General features: G+C 38.2%; 1 protein-coding gene across 2 annotated transcripts in view; it reads left to right on the top strand.

The window, feature by feature from the left end:
* The window catches only part of adamts6.S (ADAM metallopeptidase with thrombospondin type 1 motif 6 S homeolog), a 169,695-nt gene that overhangs the window by 147,420 nt on the left and 5,931 nt on the right, over positions 1-16,344 (top strand). For both annotated transcript variants that reach the window (XM_041580554.1, XM_018241541.2), the window contains exons 21-23: positions 5,757-5,886; positions 8,960-9,164; positions 13,240-13,416. In XM_041580554.1, the coding sequence (XP_041436488.1) occupies positions 5,757-5,886; positions 8,960-9,164; positions 13,240-13,416 (512 nt within the window). The remainder of the gene's footprint in view (positions 1-5,756; positions 5,887-8,959; positions 9,165-13,239; positions 13,417-16,344) is intronic.

Here is a 16,344-nt window from a genome sequence, read left to right as displayed (position 1 = left end):
CTGGTGTACCCTTGGGTGTTTTCTGCATAATAAGGAGGTGTCAATGTTAGGACATTTCTCAGTGGATGTAAACTATTCCTTCCAGCAACAAAGAACAACCATAATTCTAACATAGTACCAGGCTTCCTCCACTGCCTTTGATGGTGGTCCTTCTTGCTTCAGTCCAGTCTCCAATAAGAAGTCAAAACAATCAAAAGCAGGTATTTCACTACTAGTGATTCATATTGTGTAACAGATGTTATGATTTCTACAGTGCCAGAGACTGAAACTATTGCGCAGCTGTAGAATACTGGAATTGATTTATTATATTGATTCCCCAAACAGCTGCAGATGAGTTAATTGTTTTGGAATAAAAGCACGTTCACTTTGATAAGAGAGCTTGGCTGCTCTTTGTTTAACATTCCTTCTTACAATTGTCATTAAACACAACAGCAATTCAGATGCTTTCATATTTCATATCAGTTTAAAAGGATAGTCAAGGGCGCTTGTAGTTTTCGATTGCTAGGCTAAACTACATCTGAGCGATAAAAATGGGATTCAACTCTGTTTTTAGAGGTTGGTTGTGGGAGACTTCCTTTCCTTCAGCTTCACAGGCTTTCGAATGAGTCTAAGTTGAATCTTATGCTGCTGACTTCTTGCATATGCCACATTTATTTCCATTTTTCCACTTATTGTCTCATGATTAATGGGTAGAAATAATATTTTATATGAAAACCCAGAACTACATAAATATTATTTAGAAACCATATAGATGGCCCAACGCAGTCTTGAACTGCAATCAGGGTTTAGCATTGAAATCATGCCTAGTACCAGTTCTTCCATGACCCACTCTGTGTTTTTTAATAAATATTTGATTTTTATAAATAGTTGTGAACAGTTGGATACTGGCCTATATGATGGGGACATTGATTAACTACATGAATAGTGCTTTCTTTGGTATGTAGGTGTCACGGTCGGCACCCAACACCAGAACAAACACCAGGCACCCTGGTCTCGGCTCGTGCTTCACCAGTAGTGTGACCGCCTTTGGGCCTCGGGAGGAGCCCTCGGCTTACTTGGATGCCACCTGGACTTAAACGAGAAGTGCAAGATGAGGGTTCTGGATAGGCAGAGGGGCACGACAGTAAAGCAAAGTCTTTTGGACAGAAGATCGTAGTACAAGGCGTTAAGGCAAAAGAGTAGTCAGAACAGGCCGGGTCGAGGCAGGCAGAGAATAAACGTTATCAGGCAGGCAAGGGTCAAACCAGGAAGTCAATCAGAGGGTTAATCAGAGGAGATAGTCGGTAATCAGGCAAGGGTCAGAATCCAGAAGTCAGAATAGTCAAAATAGCCAGGCAGGGGTCAAAAACAGGGATCAAACAGGTTCAGAATATAGCACAAGGTTCAAAGCACCAGGAAACAATATCCTATCACGGGCAATGTGAAAAATCCAAACTGTGCCTTTAATACTTTTAAATTTCGCGCCACTGTGCGCTGACGTCACACGCCAGTGCGCATGCGCACATAAATCAGGAAGAAACGCGTCGCGCGCTCTAACCATTCCCCATTTGCGGCCCAGAGGAGCAACGTGGCGGGCATCCCCGCCGAGGGGGCTGCAGGTGTCCCTGCAGACCCCCTCCCGCTAGACCACCAGGTAAGGTTGTTACAGTAGGGGTAGTTGTATATCTAATTAGAGCTGTGTTTCCATTAGCAAGATAAATATTCTGTATATCATGCAATGCCACTGTTGTTACCAGCACCTGTTCCCCTCATTGTTATTAGAAAGTTACTGCTTCTGTATGTAGATCATATTAAAAAGGACTTGTAGATAGCAATAAAGAAAGTCGAATAATTATGTAAGAATTAACAAGGGGTGTCTCAGGGAAGAACAGACGGTTAATAAGCTATATAGAGGTAGTTGGAAGCAATGTTTTATTAACTTGCAATACCAGCAACCAGCTCTGTATATAAGTAGAAATACGGCTTACGTTCCTTCATAAATGTAAGTGATCAGCAGGTATTTGAATTTCAGATACTCATAAACGGCATTTATGTATAATGGCCACCATTCCTAAATTTTTTATAAAAATTGAGACATTCAGTAAGGCATATAACATAGGTCTATCTGTCTTAACTCAATATAAATGTGTCTATAATGTGATATATAAGAGAATGAAGTGGTCATTAAGATTCATACCGGGGCAGATTTACTAAGCTCGAGTAAATAGTTCGAATGCAAAAATATTCGAATTTCAAAGTATTTTTTTGGGTACTTCGACCATCGAATTGGTCAAATTCGATCGTATCGAATGATTCGAACGATTTGAAGTAAAAATCGTTCGACTATTCGACCATTCGATAATCGAAGTACTGTCTCTTTAAAATTAAAGCTACTGAAGTGCAATGTTAGCCTGTGGGGACCTTCCAGAGCACTTTTCTACGTTTTTTTTGACACACTTGGGTTAAAAAACCCTCAAAGTAAAATCCTTCGAATTCAAATATCGAATTCGAAGGATTTTAGAGCAAAAGGTTTGATTGAATAAAAATTATTCGATCGATCGCTTAAAATCATTCGAATCGCTATTCTATCCTTCGATCAAAAAAACCTTGGAAAGCCTATGGGGACCTTCCCCATAGGCTAACATTGGCCTCGGTAGGTTTTAGGTGGCGAACTAGGGGGTCGAAGAATTTTTTAAAGAGACAGTACTTTGACTATCGAATAGTCGAACGATTTTTAGTTTGAATCGTTCGATTTGAAGGTTGTAGTCGAAGGTTGAAGTAGCCAAAAAAAACATTCGAAATTTGAACTATTTTTCCTCTATTCCTTCACTCGAGCTAAGTAAATGGGCCCCTTTGTGTTAATAATAAAGAAAGAGAATCAGAGAACATTTTACTCACTGACTGACATTAATTATTCAATACTTATATTTCTTTTTTGCTCTAAAAAAATCTATGCTTTAGTAAAGCATCTTCTGTTTCCTGTGTTCTGAATCTTCAGAAACTCACGACCCTGTAGCAACAAATAAATGATTTATGTACAGTCATATGAAAACTTTTGGGAACCCCTCTTAATTCTTTGGAGTTTTGTTTATCATCGGCTGAGCTTTCAAAGTAGCAACTTCCTTTTAATATATAACATGCCTTATGGAAACAGTAGTATTTCAGCAGTGACCTAAAGTTTATTGGATTAACAGAAAATATGCAATATGCATCATAACAAAATTAGACAGGTGCATTAATTTGGGCACCCCAACAGAGATATTACATCAATATTTAGTTGAGCTCCTTTTGCAAATGCAACATCCTCTAGATGCCTCCTATAGCCTTTGATGAGTGTTTGGATTCTGGATGGCGGTATTTTTGACCATTTGTCCAGAAAAAATCTCTCTGGTTCAGTTAAATTTGATGGCTGCCAAGCATAAACAGCCTTCTTCAAATCATCCCATAGGTTTTCCATGATATTCAAGTTGGGGGACTGTGATGGCCATTCCAGAATATTCATTCCAGAATATTGTACTTCTCCCTCTGCATAAATGCCTTTGTAGATTTCGAAGTGTGTTTAGGGTCATTGTCTTGTTGGAATATCCAACCTCTACATAACTTTGTGACTGATGCTTGAACATTATCCTAAAGAATTTGTTGATATTGGGTTGAATTCATTCGACCATCGACTTTAATAAGGACCCCAGTCCCTGAACTAGCCACACAGCCCCACAGCCCCACAGCATGATGGAACCTCCACCAAATTTGAAAGAAGGTAGCAGATGTTTTTCTTGGAATATGGTGTTCTTCTTAGGCCATGTAAAGCACTTTCTTTTATTACCAAAAAATTGTTGTCTCTTTATCTGTCCCAGTGTAGTCATATGCTATTTACTGATGGTGATGCAATTCATATGTAGTTTACTACACAAACCAGATTGGTCTTCCAAATAAATCTTTATCAATAGAAATACACTTAATTGAAATTAAAACACAGTTGATTCCAGATAAATCTGAAATGCTCCCATCTCAAGCACAATTCTATATTGAAATGCTACACAAAGATAGAGCAGTTTATCCAAAATATTAAGAGTTTTAGGTACATAGGTACATTAATAAAATCGTTTGGACATTAACAACATGTGCTTTAAAAACAGCCTCATAATTACGCAACTAAAACGTTTTTAAACCCACAATGGTTAGATAAAAACGATAATTCTGCCCAGGATCTCAATTTAAAAAGCATGCACACCTACTTTATGCAAGTTGATCCTTGTTTATGCAGATACGAGTGTTCTATCCTCCTCCTCTCTCGCATTTCGCACCTGCAAGCTTTCTCAAGGGAACGTGGAAACACATCTTTACACTTTATATCTTTACACTTAAGATCTTCAGTTAATTTGTTTCATTATTTACAGTTAATATATTTCACAGTATAAATAGGTAATTTGTGTATAGGGGTCTTTGTAGAGATTGAACCTGATGGACTTTGTATTTTTCCAACCTAATTTGATGTATAACAACATGCAAAAGGCTATAAAAAGATAAGTAAATAATTCTTGATTCCATTTTCCACTCTCAGAAATTACTGTATCCAGAAAAATGGGAGTAAAATCAAGACGTGCATGAAGATTTAGCAGGCAAAGTAGTAGTGTTGTACCAGTCCACTGTCACAGCATTACTTGCACAAACATGATACTGTATACATGGAAAAGTCAACTCAATGTGACTTTTTCTCGTCACAAAAGTCAACCTCTGAAGTACAGAAAACGTAACTTTATGGCTATCCTGAACACCATCCTGGAAACATCTTATGGGCTTATTTATTAAAAAGTCGAATTTGTGAGGTTTTAGAGGTTCCTTTCTACTTTGAATAATCTCACAATTTAAAAAAAACTCGAACATTTGCTTATATGTTAAACAATTTGATTATAAAGAAATCTATCGAATACAATTGTGGGGACAAAACGAGAACACAAGCTTAAAAAACTCAAATTTATGAGTCAAATTTTAAAAATGGCTTGAATTTTGCCTAGGACAACTCCCTTTGACTGCTACATGAACTCACAAGTTTTTAGATGCTGAAGTTTTACATTGACATTTTTCAAGTTTTTGGTGTTTGCTTAATAAATACCAAGCGTTCGAGTTTTTCAAAATATCATTTGAATTGTGAGTTTTTGTCCAAAAAATTTTGAATTGTTGCAAAAAATTGTAATTCGAACCTTGATAAATTACTCCCTTATTATTTGCTACGGGTTGGTAGACCTGGGCAAATGTTGTCTTTTATTATGTTATAAAATAGATGAATAGGCACGCATTCCTGTGACACACCAGGTTGGATAAAATTTTTGATCTTTATTCCATAGGCTAAAATCAAATGTCCTAACGCGTTTCGTATCTAGAGATACGAGTGCATGACATTCATCTATTTCGTTGCATCTCATCCCAAGCTACGGGTTCTGGACGCTGCACCCGGGCCACCTTTCTTCACCTGTGAAACAACACTTATATTGTTTGAATTAATTTGCAGATAATGCTACACCCTTAAGAGACGGACCTTGGCTATGCACCCAGGTCAATTTACATGCCGGGTGAGCTTTGGTTTTTTATTGGAAATTGGGAGTATCACTATCTACCTTTTAGATAGAGCCGCAGGTTTTTTTCTGTCGTGTTTTTATTATGTTACTCTGATCATTTCTAACCAAGGATACAGGTGCATGACAAACATATTTCCACAGTTCTTGTTTACTTAGGAAGGGGCCCTATTCATGTGATTCACATATAATTTTTTGTTCCAGGCATACAGAAACAGGAGGTGGTGTGTAAAAGGCTTGATGACAACTCTGTTGTACAGAACAACTACTGTGATCTAGACAGTAAGCCACCAGAGACACAAAGAGCTTGTAATACAGAACTGTGCCCACCTGAGTGAGTATAATAGTTAAATAGATCTGATCTTGTTTGTAAGGATTGATCTTTCTTTGAAGTGCACCTTCATTAATCACATTGAACATTTTTCTCAAAATCATGGTTTCCAAATTCAAATTTTTTCAAATGTATCCTTGGTGAACTGTCCATCTGTATTATGAAATGCCTCCCAATCAATTTGACTGCATTTAGCTGGATTTGAGCAGACAGTATGTCTCTCAACATCTCAGAATTCATTTGGTTGCTTCTGTCCTGTGTCACATGATGGATAAACACTAGTGTCCCAGTGCCACTGGCAGCCATACACGCCCAAGCCATCACACTGCCTCCGCCATGTTTATAGATGATGTGGTATGCTTTGGATCATGAGCTGTTCCACGCCTTCTCCATACTTTTTTCTTGCCATCATTCTGGTAGAGGTTGATCTTGGTTTCATCTGTCCAAAGAATGTTTTTCCAGAACTGTGCTGGCTTTTTTCAGATGTTTTTTTTTTAGCAAAGTCCAATCTAGCCTTTCTATTCTTGATGCTTTTGATGCACCTTGCAGTGCACCCTCTGTATTTACTTTCATGCAGTCTTCTCTTTATGGTAGACTTGGATATCAATACGCCTACCTCCTGGATAGTGTTGTTCACTTGTTTGGCTGTTGTGAAGGGGTTTCTCTTCACCATGGAAATGATTCTGCGATCTTCCACCACTGTTGTCTTCCGTGGACGTCCAGGTCCTTTTGCGTTGAGTTCACCAGTGCTTTCTTTCTTTCTCAGGATGTACCAAACTGTAGATTTTTCCACTCCTAATATTGTAGCAATTTCTGGGATGTTTTTTTTTTGTGTTTTGTGATTGTGATAAAAAAAGACTTTAGTTCCTCACATTTTTATGCAATCTTTTTGTTCAACCCACTGAAGTAAAGCTGAAAGTCTGCAGTTAGACTGCATCTGAGTTGTTTCATTTAAAATTCATTGTGGTAATGTACAGAACCAAAATTAGAAAAAGTTGTCTCTGTCCAAATATTTATGGACCTAACTGTATTTATGGCCCTTTTTCTCACTTATATATGACTTTAGACCACAACCACTGGGCAACTGTGCCAATAATCCCCATTAATATCTAAGAGCATAGTACATCTCTGGGATGTCATAAGGAAAGGGTATGACTAACCAGAATGGGACAATGATAGTTAAAGCAAGACTGCAAGCTGAACCAGTCACCTTCAGTGAAGCATTGGGAAAAAATGTATATACATTTACCATTTGTAATGTAAATGTTGACCTGTTTGAGGGTTCTGAATGCCATAATGGCTAAAATTACATTAATTTCAATGGCCTAATGATCTTCTGTAACCATTGACTCATTCGACAATGTGTGCATATTCCCTTTGCAGGACTTGAGCTGTATCATGTAAAATATAAGATGGAAAAATCACATCTGTGCAGATGGATTATAAGGGATAGCGCTCAAAGCAAAGCAGCAATCCCTGGAGACTAAAAGCAAAATGTGTTTTGTAGTAAGGAAAAAAAATGATCAAGTCTTAGAGATATTTTGTTTTTAATTTAGGGATTTATTGTGGTCACTGCTGGAGCGCTTCTGTCTGAAGCTGAAGGCTGTTTACCATTTGTACAGCTGAGGATTATGACTGTGAGCATGATAAATCTATCCAGCAAAACAGTATTTCTCAGTTTGCATATGTGAAGGATGAAGTGGCTAAAGAAACATTTGGAATTAGTTTACTGGCAAGTGCCTGTCTTGTGGAGCAATGGTTCCTTAAGTAAAACTCCTGGAGCAGACTGAAATATTTCCCCATAAACTTTAGTCCCAGTATGGCTGTATGAGGAGTACCAATGAATACAGATGTAGGCCTCTGATCACAAAAGATGTTGTCCAGTGAATCTGGTTCTGCTCACATGCAGATTTTTTTTGTTCTACAATTCTTTGTTCCTTATAGACAGTTGTATACATTGTATGGGAGTCTATGTGTTTCTTCTCATATATCAACTTGACTCCCACAGCATAGTTCTTCTTTTCTTATGGGTATACGTAATATCATATGCTCAGGATCCTTAATGGCCTTGTGCTGTGCTGGTTATAGGCATGAACTGTAAGAGACAGCATATTCCTGCCTTACAGAAATCACAAACTATTACTAAGCAATTTTGGAGCAGGGCAGAAAAGGTGTTTGCTGTGGGCCCCAGCATCAAAAGAGCCCCTTGTGGGTGGGGGGAGGAACATAGGGAAACGCTAATTATAATTTGTAGAAATTGCTTGACATTTACACTATGTGCATTGTGGATGGCCAACCTGAGGCTCCAAGGCAGTACCTAATTCACATGGTGGTGTATAACCAAACATACATGGTGATATTACAATAATGAAAACTGATGTTGATTGTTAATCATGATTGATGAATGTTGGAAGCTAAAAGTACAATGATTACCAAGGCATATCATGGCATTATAATGAAGCACTGGTGCTACCAGGCCTAATTTTAATTCTCTAAGTAAAATACAAATTATGTCAATATATATATTAAAGTATTTCATGAAATGTTTTAACAATAAGGGGCAGATTTATCAAGGATCGATAGTAAATTAGAATTTGAATTCGAATTGTCGATTGTCAAAATTCGCACATTCTAATTTTATTCCCCCCATTCTAATGTAAATTAGAATGTGAGATTTATCATGGAAAATAGTCCTAATTCGGATATTCGCCATTTAAAACCTGCGGAGTTCATTTACAAGCCAGTGGCGGTGGTCTGTTGAGCCATTTGGAGATGTTAATAGCCTTCCTGACATTCGATTTATTTTTTCGTACGAATTGAATACGATTCAAATTTTCGGGTCAGAACCATTCAATCAAATATTAGACATTCAGATTTTTTTCTTAAATAGCCTCCCATTTGAATTGTGAGTATTTCATCATCATCATCATCATCATTTATTCATATATTTGAATTTAAAAAAATTAACATGAATTCTAAATTTGACCTTTGATAAATGGGCCGCTAAATGTTCTTCTTTCATGTCTAGTGGTGGTAATTTCATTTTTTTTTTTAATTTGAAAAAAAAAACAAACAGATGGTTTATTGGAGATTGGTCGGAATGCAGTAAGACTTGCGATGGTGGAATGCGCTCTCGAACAGTGCTTTGCATTCGAAGGATCGGCCCATCTGAAGAGGAGACACTTGATGATATCAGCTGCTTAACTCATCGTCCCATTGAAAAAGAGGCTTGTAATAACCAGTCATGCCCACCTCAATGGGTTGCTTTGGATTGGTCAGAAGTAAGAAAGTTTGTTGGTCTTGTCGAATGCAACATATAGATGTATATCTGTATAACAGGCCTTAATGGAAGCAATTACATATCTGGAATTGTTCAAATGAACACTTCATTGCCCTAAGCTATGCTTTGGAGTTAAAGCTAATAACATCTGGTTTTGTAAACCTCCATTCTGGTATTGCTACTGTGTGCACTTAAGTAGTAAAAAGGAAAGATTAGAACACAAGTCTCTCTTTTTTTTGGAATATTGATGGACATGTGTTCTCTATAAAATAAAATTGAGCTAACAGATGGACTATACCAATCGTTTTTAATGTTTTCTTTGAGTAATGTTGTTAATTTTATCGACATAGGGGCTCAAGATCATAAAATAAAACAATACTAATCCCTGCACAAAGCAGCTAGATACTATTAATGCAGTAACAATGCTGGCTGTCTATTGTGTATTGCAGTAAACATGCTGGTGGTTACTATTTCCTTGATTAATAAAGGAAGGTTTAAGGCTAACGTCATACACAGATTAGTGCTTACAATGTATTGGTCTTCTGTTGGGGGATTATAGATCATGTGATCATTTATATATGTGGCAGTTCATCAGAATTGATTTTTAAATTCTACCTGAGAAAAATAGACAGTTTTTCGGAGAAAGAAAATGCTTGGTAATTTCCTTCCCAATGTGTTGCCACTCGGAGCAGGGAAAAACCTGGCCCTGCAGCTTGTTTTTGAAAGTTACTGAATTGCTGCTTAATTAAATGTTTTGTGTATGGGAGGAGCGGTTACAAATATAGGTGCATGTTTGCACATCTGTAGTCCTTACTAACCAGCAATTAGCTTTAATTAGTTGAGTGCAGTGAAACGAATGGATAGGAGAGTGATTTATTGCTGCTTAAAAATTGCCACTATATAGTGAATTTCTCCTTCATGCTTTTCAAGCCTTGACCTGCTCAACATGTCTACGAGTGTACAAGTCCTCTAGTGGACCAGTGTAAACATGAACTGCATCAGATATATTCAGGCCTGGACTGGGAGTCAAAATAGGCCCTGCCATTCCAAGTACACAGAGGCCCAAACAGCCCCCCACCAGCCCAAACAGCCCCCTACCAACCCACGATATAGTATCTTTCTATTGAACCACACAGCAGCCCCTCTGGCATTTGCCAGAACCCACAGATTGCCAGTCCGGGCCTGGATATATTTAATTGTTCCTTTTTCAGGGATCAGAACCGTAGAGTTTGATATTCTGCAGTACTATGAGAACCACAAGAGCCGAAAAAAAGCTAGCAATTTGCTAGTTATAAAGATTGCAGCCAAAAGTTCAGTAGAAATGTTTATAAAGCCCATATTCAATCACTAGCTGATTTCTGGTATGGCCCACAAATCTTTAAGCTTGAAAAGTTTTAGGTTGGAAACTGTAGGAAACATCTTGCTGTGTTTCTTAGAAGCTATGCCAGCTTCACATTTCTTGGAAATACAGTTTGCTTAAGGAACAGACAATAGATAAGAGTTACCAAAGTACCCTTCAGAATGTACTAGTGCTGTACAGTAATATGAATATATTTCCTTTTTTGCACAAAAGGGACATAGCCTGGTTTTCCAATTTTAAGTTTTTAAGTTATAGATATATTCCATAAATAGAAATGGAAAAATAGAAAAGAACAAAATATGTTGATGCATAAAAAAAATTAACAAAAATAAGCAAAGTAATTTTAGGTGGCATGAATAAGAAAAATGAAGCAATCTGTGCACCAAAGAACATACACTGTGTAGTATATCCATCTATGTTTATGGGAAAATATACTGACACGGTAGCTACCAGTGAAAATGCATATCAAGACTGCAGCACAGGAGTATCAGTAAATTAATTCGATTTGTAAATATACATAGACTGTGTTTTAGGAGCGATGTGAATGTCTGAAGACTTGTTTCTAGCTAAATTTAAAAAGGCAAGACATTCCAAGGCTGGGGATGGGGGTTAGAAGGGGGAGTTCTTCATTTAGTTCTAACATTGAATATGTAGAGTATTCATCCATGAGAGGAGTGTAGCGCATATGTAGGTAAAATTTGTATGTGGAGTGTATGTGAGTGTGGTGTCTCTCTAGAATGTCCTGTCTTGTTTTTCAGTCTTCAAGCTTGTTGAATTGTTGTAGTAGAGTCCATCCATCTTGCTGGTCATCCTCTTCCTCTTTTCCCTTCAAAGCTTCCAAGCATAATTGTCTTTCTTCCTGAACTTGGTCTTGTAAAATGACTAAAATTAGACATTGCCATTGTGCTTGATGTGACAAGTTAGGTGTGAGTTGGTCAAAGATCCATTTGTTTGTTTGTTTTCCTTACTAAAAGATTTTTTGCACAATTTGCATCAGTCCCTTTCTGAATAGACTTTTTATAATCTTAAAGTCTAATTTACATAAAACATTTTAGAGTCAGTTAAATTTCCTGTATGTTTTTGGAGTGTGAGGAGGAAACCGGGTTTAAGAAACTCAACAAGAGCCCTTGTTGTGTTTCTTGAGTGCCTGGATACCCCCTGTTTTTCTGCCATTGATTTATCCGCTCCTTAAGCTGACGGTCTGGGGCTGGTGCACCTTGGACCACTGGATCTACATGGTAAGTGATTCACTGAGTCATTTGCTCTAACAAACAAGGGAAAGTTGTGCTCACCACTAATTTTTAAAACCATTAGGCCAGGGTACAATGAGGCTGTGACCACAAAATACATATAGTCAAATACAAGAGTCCTCTGCACTCAACCCATTATCAATATATTTAAGACAGCGACATTTTGTGCATACTGCTACTGAAAAATGCCTTACCCTTTAAACAAAACAGGGATTGTTTGTCCATATATTGCAATATATTTAAGTTGGCCAACTACGTCAAAGTCATCCCATATCTGGCCAGTCCTACGCTCAATTTTATCTGATTCATTAAGAATTCTATTGCTTCATTATACTTTTTACAAAAGGGACTTGGTTTTACCTGCAACTTACTTGCTGCTTTCAAAGTAAAACTCCCATACTTGGCTGCCCTTTTATTAGACACCAGTGGGATCACCTGACTATAGCTGGGAGGGGTGGGAGCTACAACATGGAGCTGGTCACTGCTCCTGTATAACTATAACAAACAAGGGAAAGTTGTGCTCACCACTTATTTTTAAAACCATTAGGCGGGGGTGCAATGAGGCTGTGACCACAAAATACATATAGTCAAATACAAGAGTCCTCTGCACTCAACCCATTATCAATATATTTAAGACATTGAGACATTTTGTGCATATCTGTTGTTTCATTGTATGAGGAAACTGCAGGAGAGAACAGGCTTGCAAACATAAAATGTAAAAATGATTTGGGACTGTGTTAGAAGCTAGATGTTGTGACATGATTCCTTTAAATTCTGCATTCACTATGTGTCTATTTTGTATAGAAAACCTGGGACCTACAACTGAGCTGTAAAAAATATTTACATAAAACAATGTTATTTAAAAAATGTGCTAAGTGGGTGTCGTATGAAAGAGGCATTGAAAGTGCCAGCAAGCTGGCACAGTGCATTATTGATATCAAGGAATACCGGAACTGAACAAATGCATGGTTTATTATTCAACTTTACATAAATATGCTTAAACATTTCTGTAACTGTCATGATGATATATATACCAGCTGCAAAAGTATCAAAAATTAAACTATGGTCAAAAAACACTTTTGGTTGTTTTTACTTAATAATAATATATGGGAGGGGTTCTCTTAGATACAGTAAACAGAAAATGGTTTGTTGTAAATGGCTACTTAAATGTGGTGTGTGTCATATGTGTTAAATTCCTTTTATATAACTCCTAGAAAAAAACAGATCACTATGATACAAAGCAGCACAATTCTGAATATATTCTATGCTGCATGCCTGGGCTTATAACTTGACTGAACAAAGATATTGCAGGATAGTCAGACACTACTCAATAAATTCAACTCTCTGAACTCAATAAAAGCAATATGGAATTGTCTCAAACTGTGTTTTATGCTTGTTTTTAAGCTACCGCACTCTCTTTGTATGTTGATTTAAAGTTCTCATTTCTGATTCTTATTTCCTTGCAGTGTACTCCAAAATGTGGTCCTGGGTTTAAACACCGTATAGTCTTGTGCAAGAGTAGTGATCTTTCCAAAACATTTCCTAACGCAAACTGCCCCGAAGAGAGCAAGCCGCCAGTCCGTATACGTTGCAGCTTGGGACGATGCCCTCCTCCCCGCTGGGTTACTGGAGAGTGGGGACAGGTAGGTTGAAAATAATGTTCTACAGCTACTTTCCCACTAAGCATCTATATATTTTAGTGAGACAAACTTATTTCCATGTGTAGAGGTTTTTTATCCAGCGAGCCAATAAAAACCAGGCATGTGTATGATTGCCTAAGCTTAGAGTTGGCTGGGTTGGCATGTGCAGGGCTACTCCTGCCATGAAGCAAGGTGAGAACCTTACCTCAGGCGGCAGCGAGTGGACAGTTACAAAGGGGTGGCAAAAAGCCGCCTCTTGTAACTTTAAGAGCCGAATTTCTGGGTTTTCAACCGGAAATTTGGCTCCACTAGTGCAAAGATCACAGTTGCGCTCAATGCTGCCCCCTTTTGACCTGCTCCGACGCTGATTTTTAAGCACGGAGCGGGAGAGGGAGGGCGGCAGCAGCCCCAGGATCGGCGCTGGGCACATGGTAGCTGCTGCTGCTACTAAAACATGAGTGCTAGCAAAATATATGGTGCTGTGTTAGCCAGAGTGCTAAGTTAAACCAGTGCAAAAGACAACTGGGTCAGCTAAGAATTTTGCTAGAGATGCTGAACTAATGTTTTGGCTTCTGTGCCAGGTTAAACCACCTAAAAGCTATAGCAATGATATCCATGTCAGGGGCGTCACTACAGAGGAAGCAGACCCTGCGGCGGCAGGGGGGCCCATGAGGCCCTAATTCATATAAAGTTTAAATAAATTATAAAACAAGTCAACCTCTAAACATTTTGGGGGCCTGAAAAATAATTTGCTGTCTAGTTACACCACTGCCATGCCTCCACCTATGGCTACTGTAGCTTTTCATCTTTCTTTTCTGCTGAGACACTAAACTTCCAACCTGCTTTTAGCTTATGGCACAGTTTACAATATACTGAGCAGAGAACTATAAAATGCCATTTTAAAATGTTAAGCTACAGCCCAAAAACATTTGGAGCAAACCTGCTTAACCAGCTGTGATGCAAGCTGGCATCTACGTTAATTTCTATGCATTCGTGCAATAAACAAATAAACCAATTACTTATTAGTTAGATTGTAAGGTCAGCATGTCTCTTAACATGATACAACCTTTATCCTGCAGCATGTATTTTTGTTGCTTGGCGGGTTGGTAATTAATCTGCATACCATGTAATCCAATGCACTCCACAGTCTACATCTATTGGATTTTCTTTTTATAGAAAAGTGGTGGCTTGTCACCTTGTTATCCTATAGGGCTGCATTAACTTATGCTTCCACCAGTTTTGTCTGCGTCTTCATTTAAAGGGGTTGTCAGATCAATGTAAATTATAGGTTTCCCATTTTAATAAGATGTTTTAGGCAAAGGCAAATCTACGATGAAGCTTACTCTACATTAGCATTGCTACCTTATACCTTTAATTACTAAACTGCCATGTTGCACCATTATTGAGAAAATGAGGGGCAGTGTATCAGGTTAGTAATAAGCAGAAAATACATGCTGCAGAATGCACTGGGGTCTTAATATCTATTTCATTGGTGATCAATATCAAACGGTTTCTCCTCTGCAGTCAAGAGTTCCAAAATCATCTCTTTAAAACAGATAAAAGATGCGTGACAGATCTTCAAGGATGTGGTTAAATCGCTGCTGCCCTGCAGGGTGTATTTTCACAACGTTCCCAGATAAAGGGATGTTCTGCTCCGTTTATTTTACAGATTTTTATGGCATTACGTGACGCTAAAAAATGTAATGTTCCACTAAAACTAGACGCCTATAAAATATGGCAACTTTATCCCGCTTTCACTGACCGTACACACGATTAAATCAATCAAAGGATTCATTTTTGTCTGTCCCCTCTTTAAGCCTTAAAGCCTCAAAATTGCTTCACAAATACTAATGTTTGGTTGATAAGTACTAGTATTGCATAGTCTTTAATGGAGCTGAGAGGTATGCGAGTTCCGAAGAGCAGATCTGGTAACTTTATGGGATCCATTATCCTGACAGCTCAGAATTACAGAAAGGACATCTCTCATAGGGGCAAATTCACTAAGCGCCGAATCGCCGAACGCTAGCGTTTGGCATTTTCGTTACTGCGCAAATTCACTAATGAACGCTGGCGTAGTTTCGCTAGTGTTACTTCGCACCCTTACGCCAGGCGAATTTTCGCTAGCGACGTAACTACGCAAATTCACTAACTTGCGCAGGGTACTGAACGCTACCTTTTACGCTAGACTTCCTTCGCCACCTCAGACCTGGCGAAGCGCAATAGAGTAGATAGGGATTGTTTAAAAAAAAAGTCGAATTCTTTTCTAAGTCCCAAAAAACACTGGCGTGTTTTCTACATTATGGGTGATAGGCTGAAAAAGATCGAAACATTTTTTGGGGCCCCCCCTACATTTCCTGACTCATGGCAACTTACCTATACAGTGGGCACATGTGTAGGGCAAAATAAAATTTTTATTTGATGATTTGAAGGTTTTCTTGGCATTTGTAGTGCTGATACGTATTCCTCCATTGAAATTTGAATTTGGCGCCGTATGCAAATTAGCCTTCGCTAGCGTAACTTCGCTTTACATAGCGAAACAACGCTAGCGCAACTTCGCAACCTTACGCTACCCCTGAGCGCAACTTCGGATTTTAGTGAATTTGCAGAGCGCTGGCGAAACTACGCCTGGCGAAGTGCGGCGAAGTTGCGCCTGGCGCAACTTCGCATCTTAGTGAATTTGCCCCATAGACTCATATAATCAAATAATAAAAATATGTAATAAAACTGTACTTGATCCAAAACAAGTTATAATTAATGCTTATTGGAGGCAAAACTATCCTATGGGGTTTACTTAATGTTTAGATGAATTTCTAGTAGACTTAAGGTATATGGAAAGATCCTTTATCTGGAAAACCCCAGGTCCCAAGCATTCTGGGTAACAGGTCCCATACCTGTACTGAAAACCTATGAAAGCTACATGACTTAATAATT

The sequence above is a fragment of the Xenopus laevis genome, chromosome 1S (genome assembly GCF_017654675.1).
Source record: "Xenopus laevis strain J_2021 chromosome 1S, Xenopus_laevis_v10.1, whole genome shotgun sequence".
Lineage (NCBI taxonomy): Eukaryota > Metazoa > Chordata > Amphibia > Anura > Pipidae > Xenopus > Xenopus laevis.
Note: the sequence above shows the minus strand (reverse complement) of the source record. Positions and strands in the feature narration are given on the sequence as shown.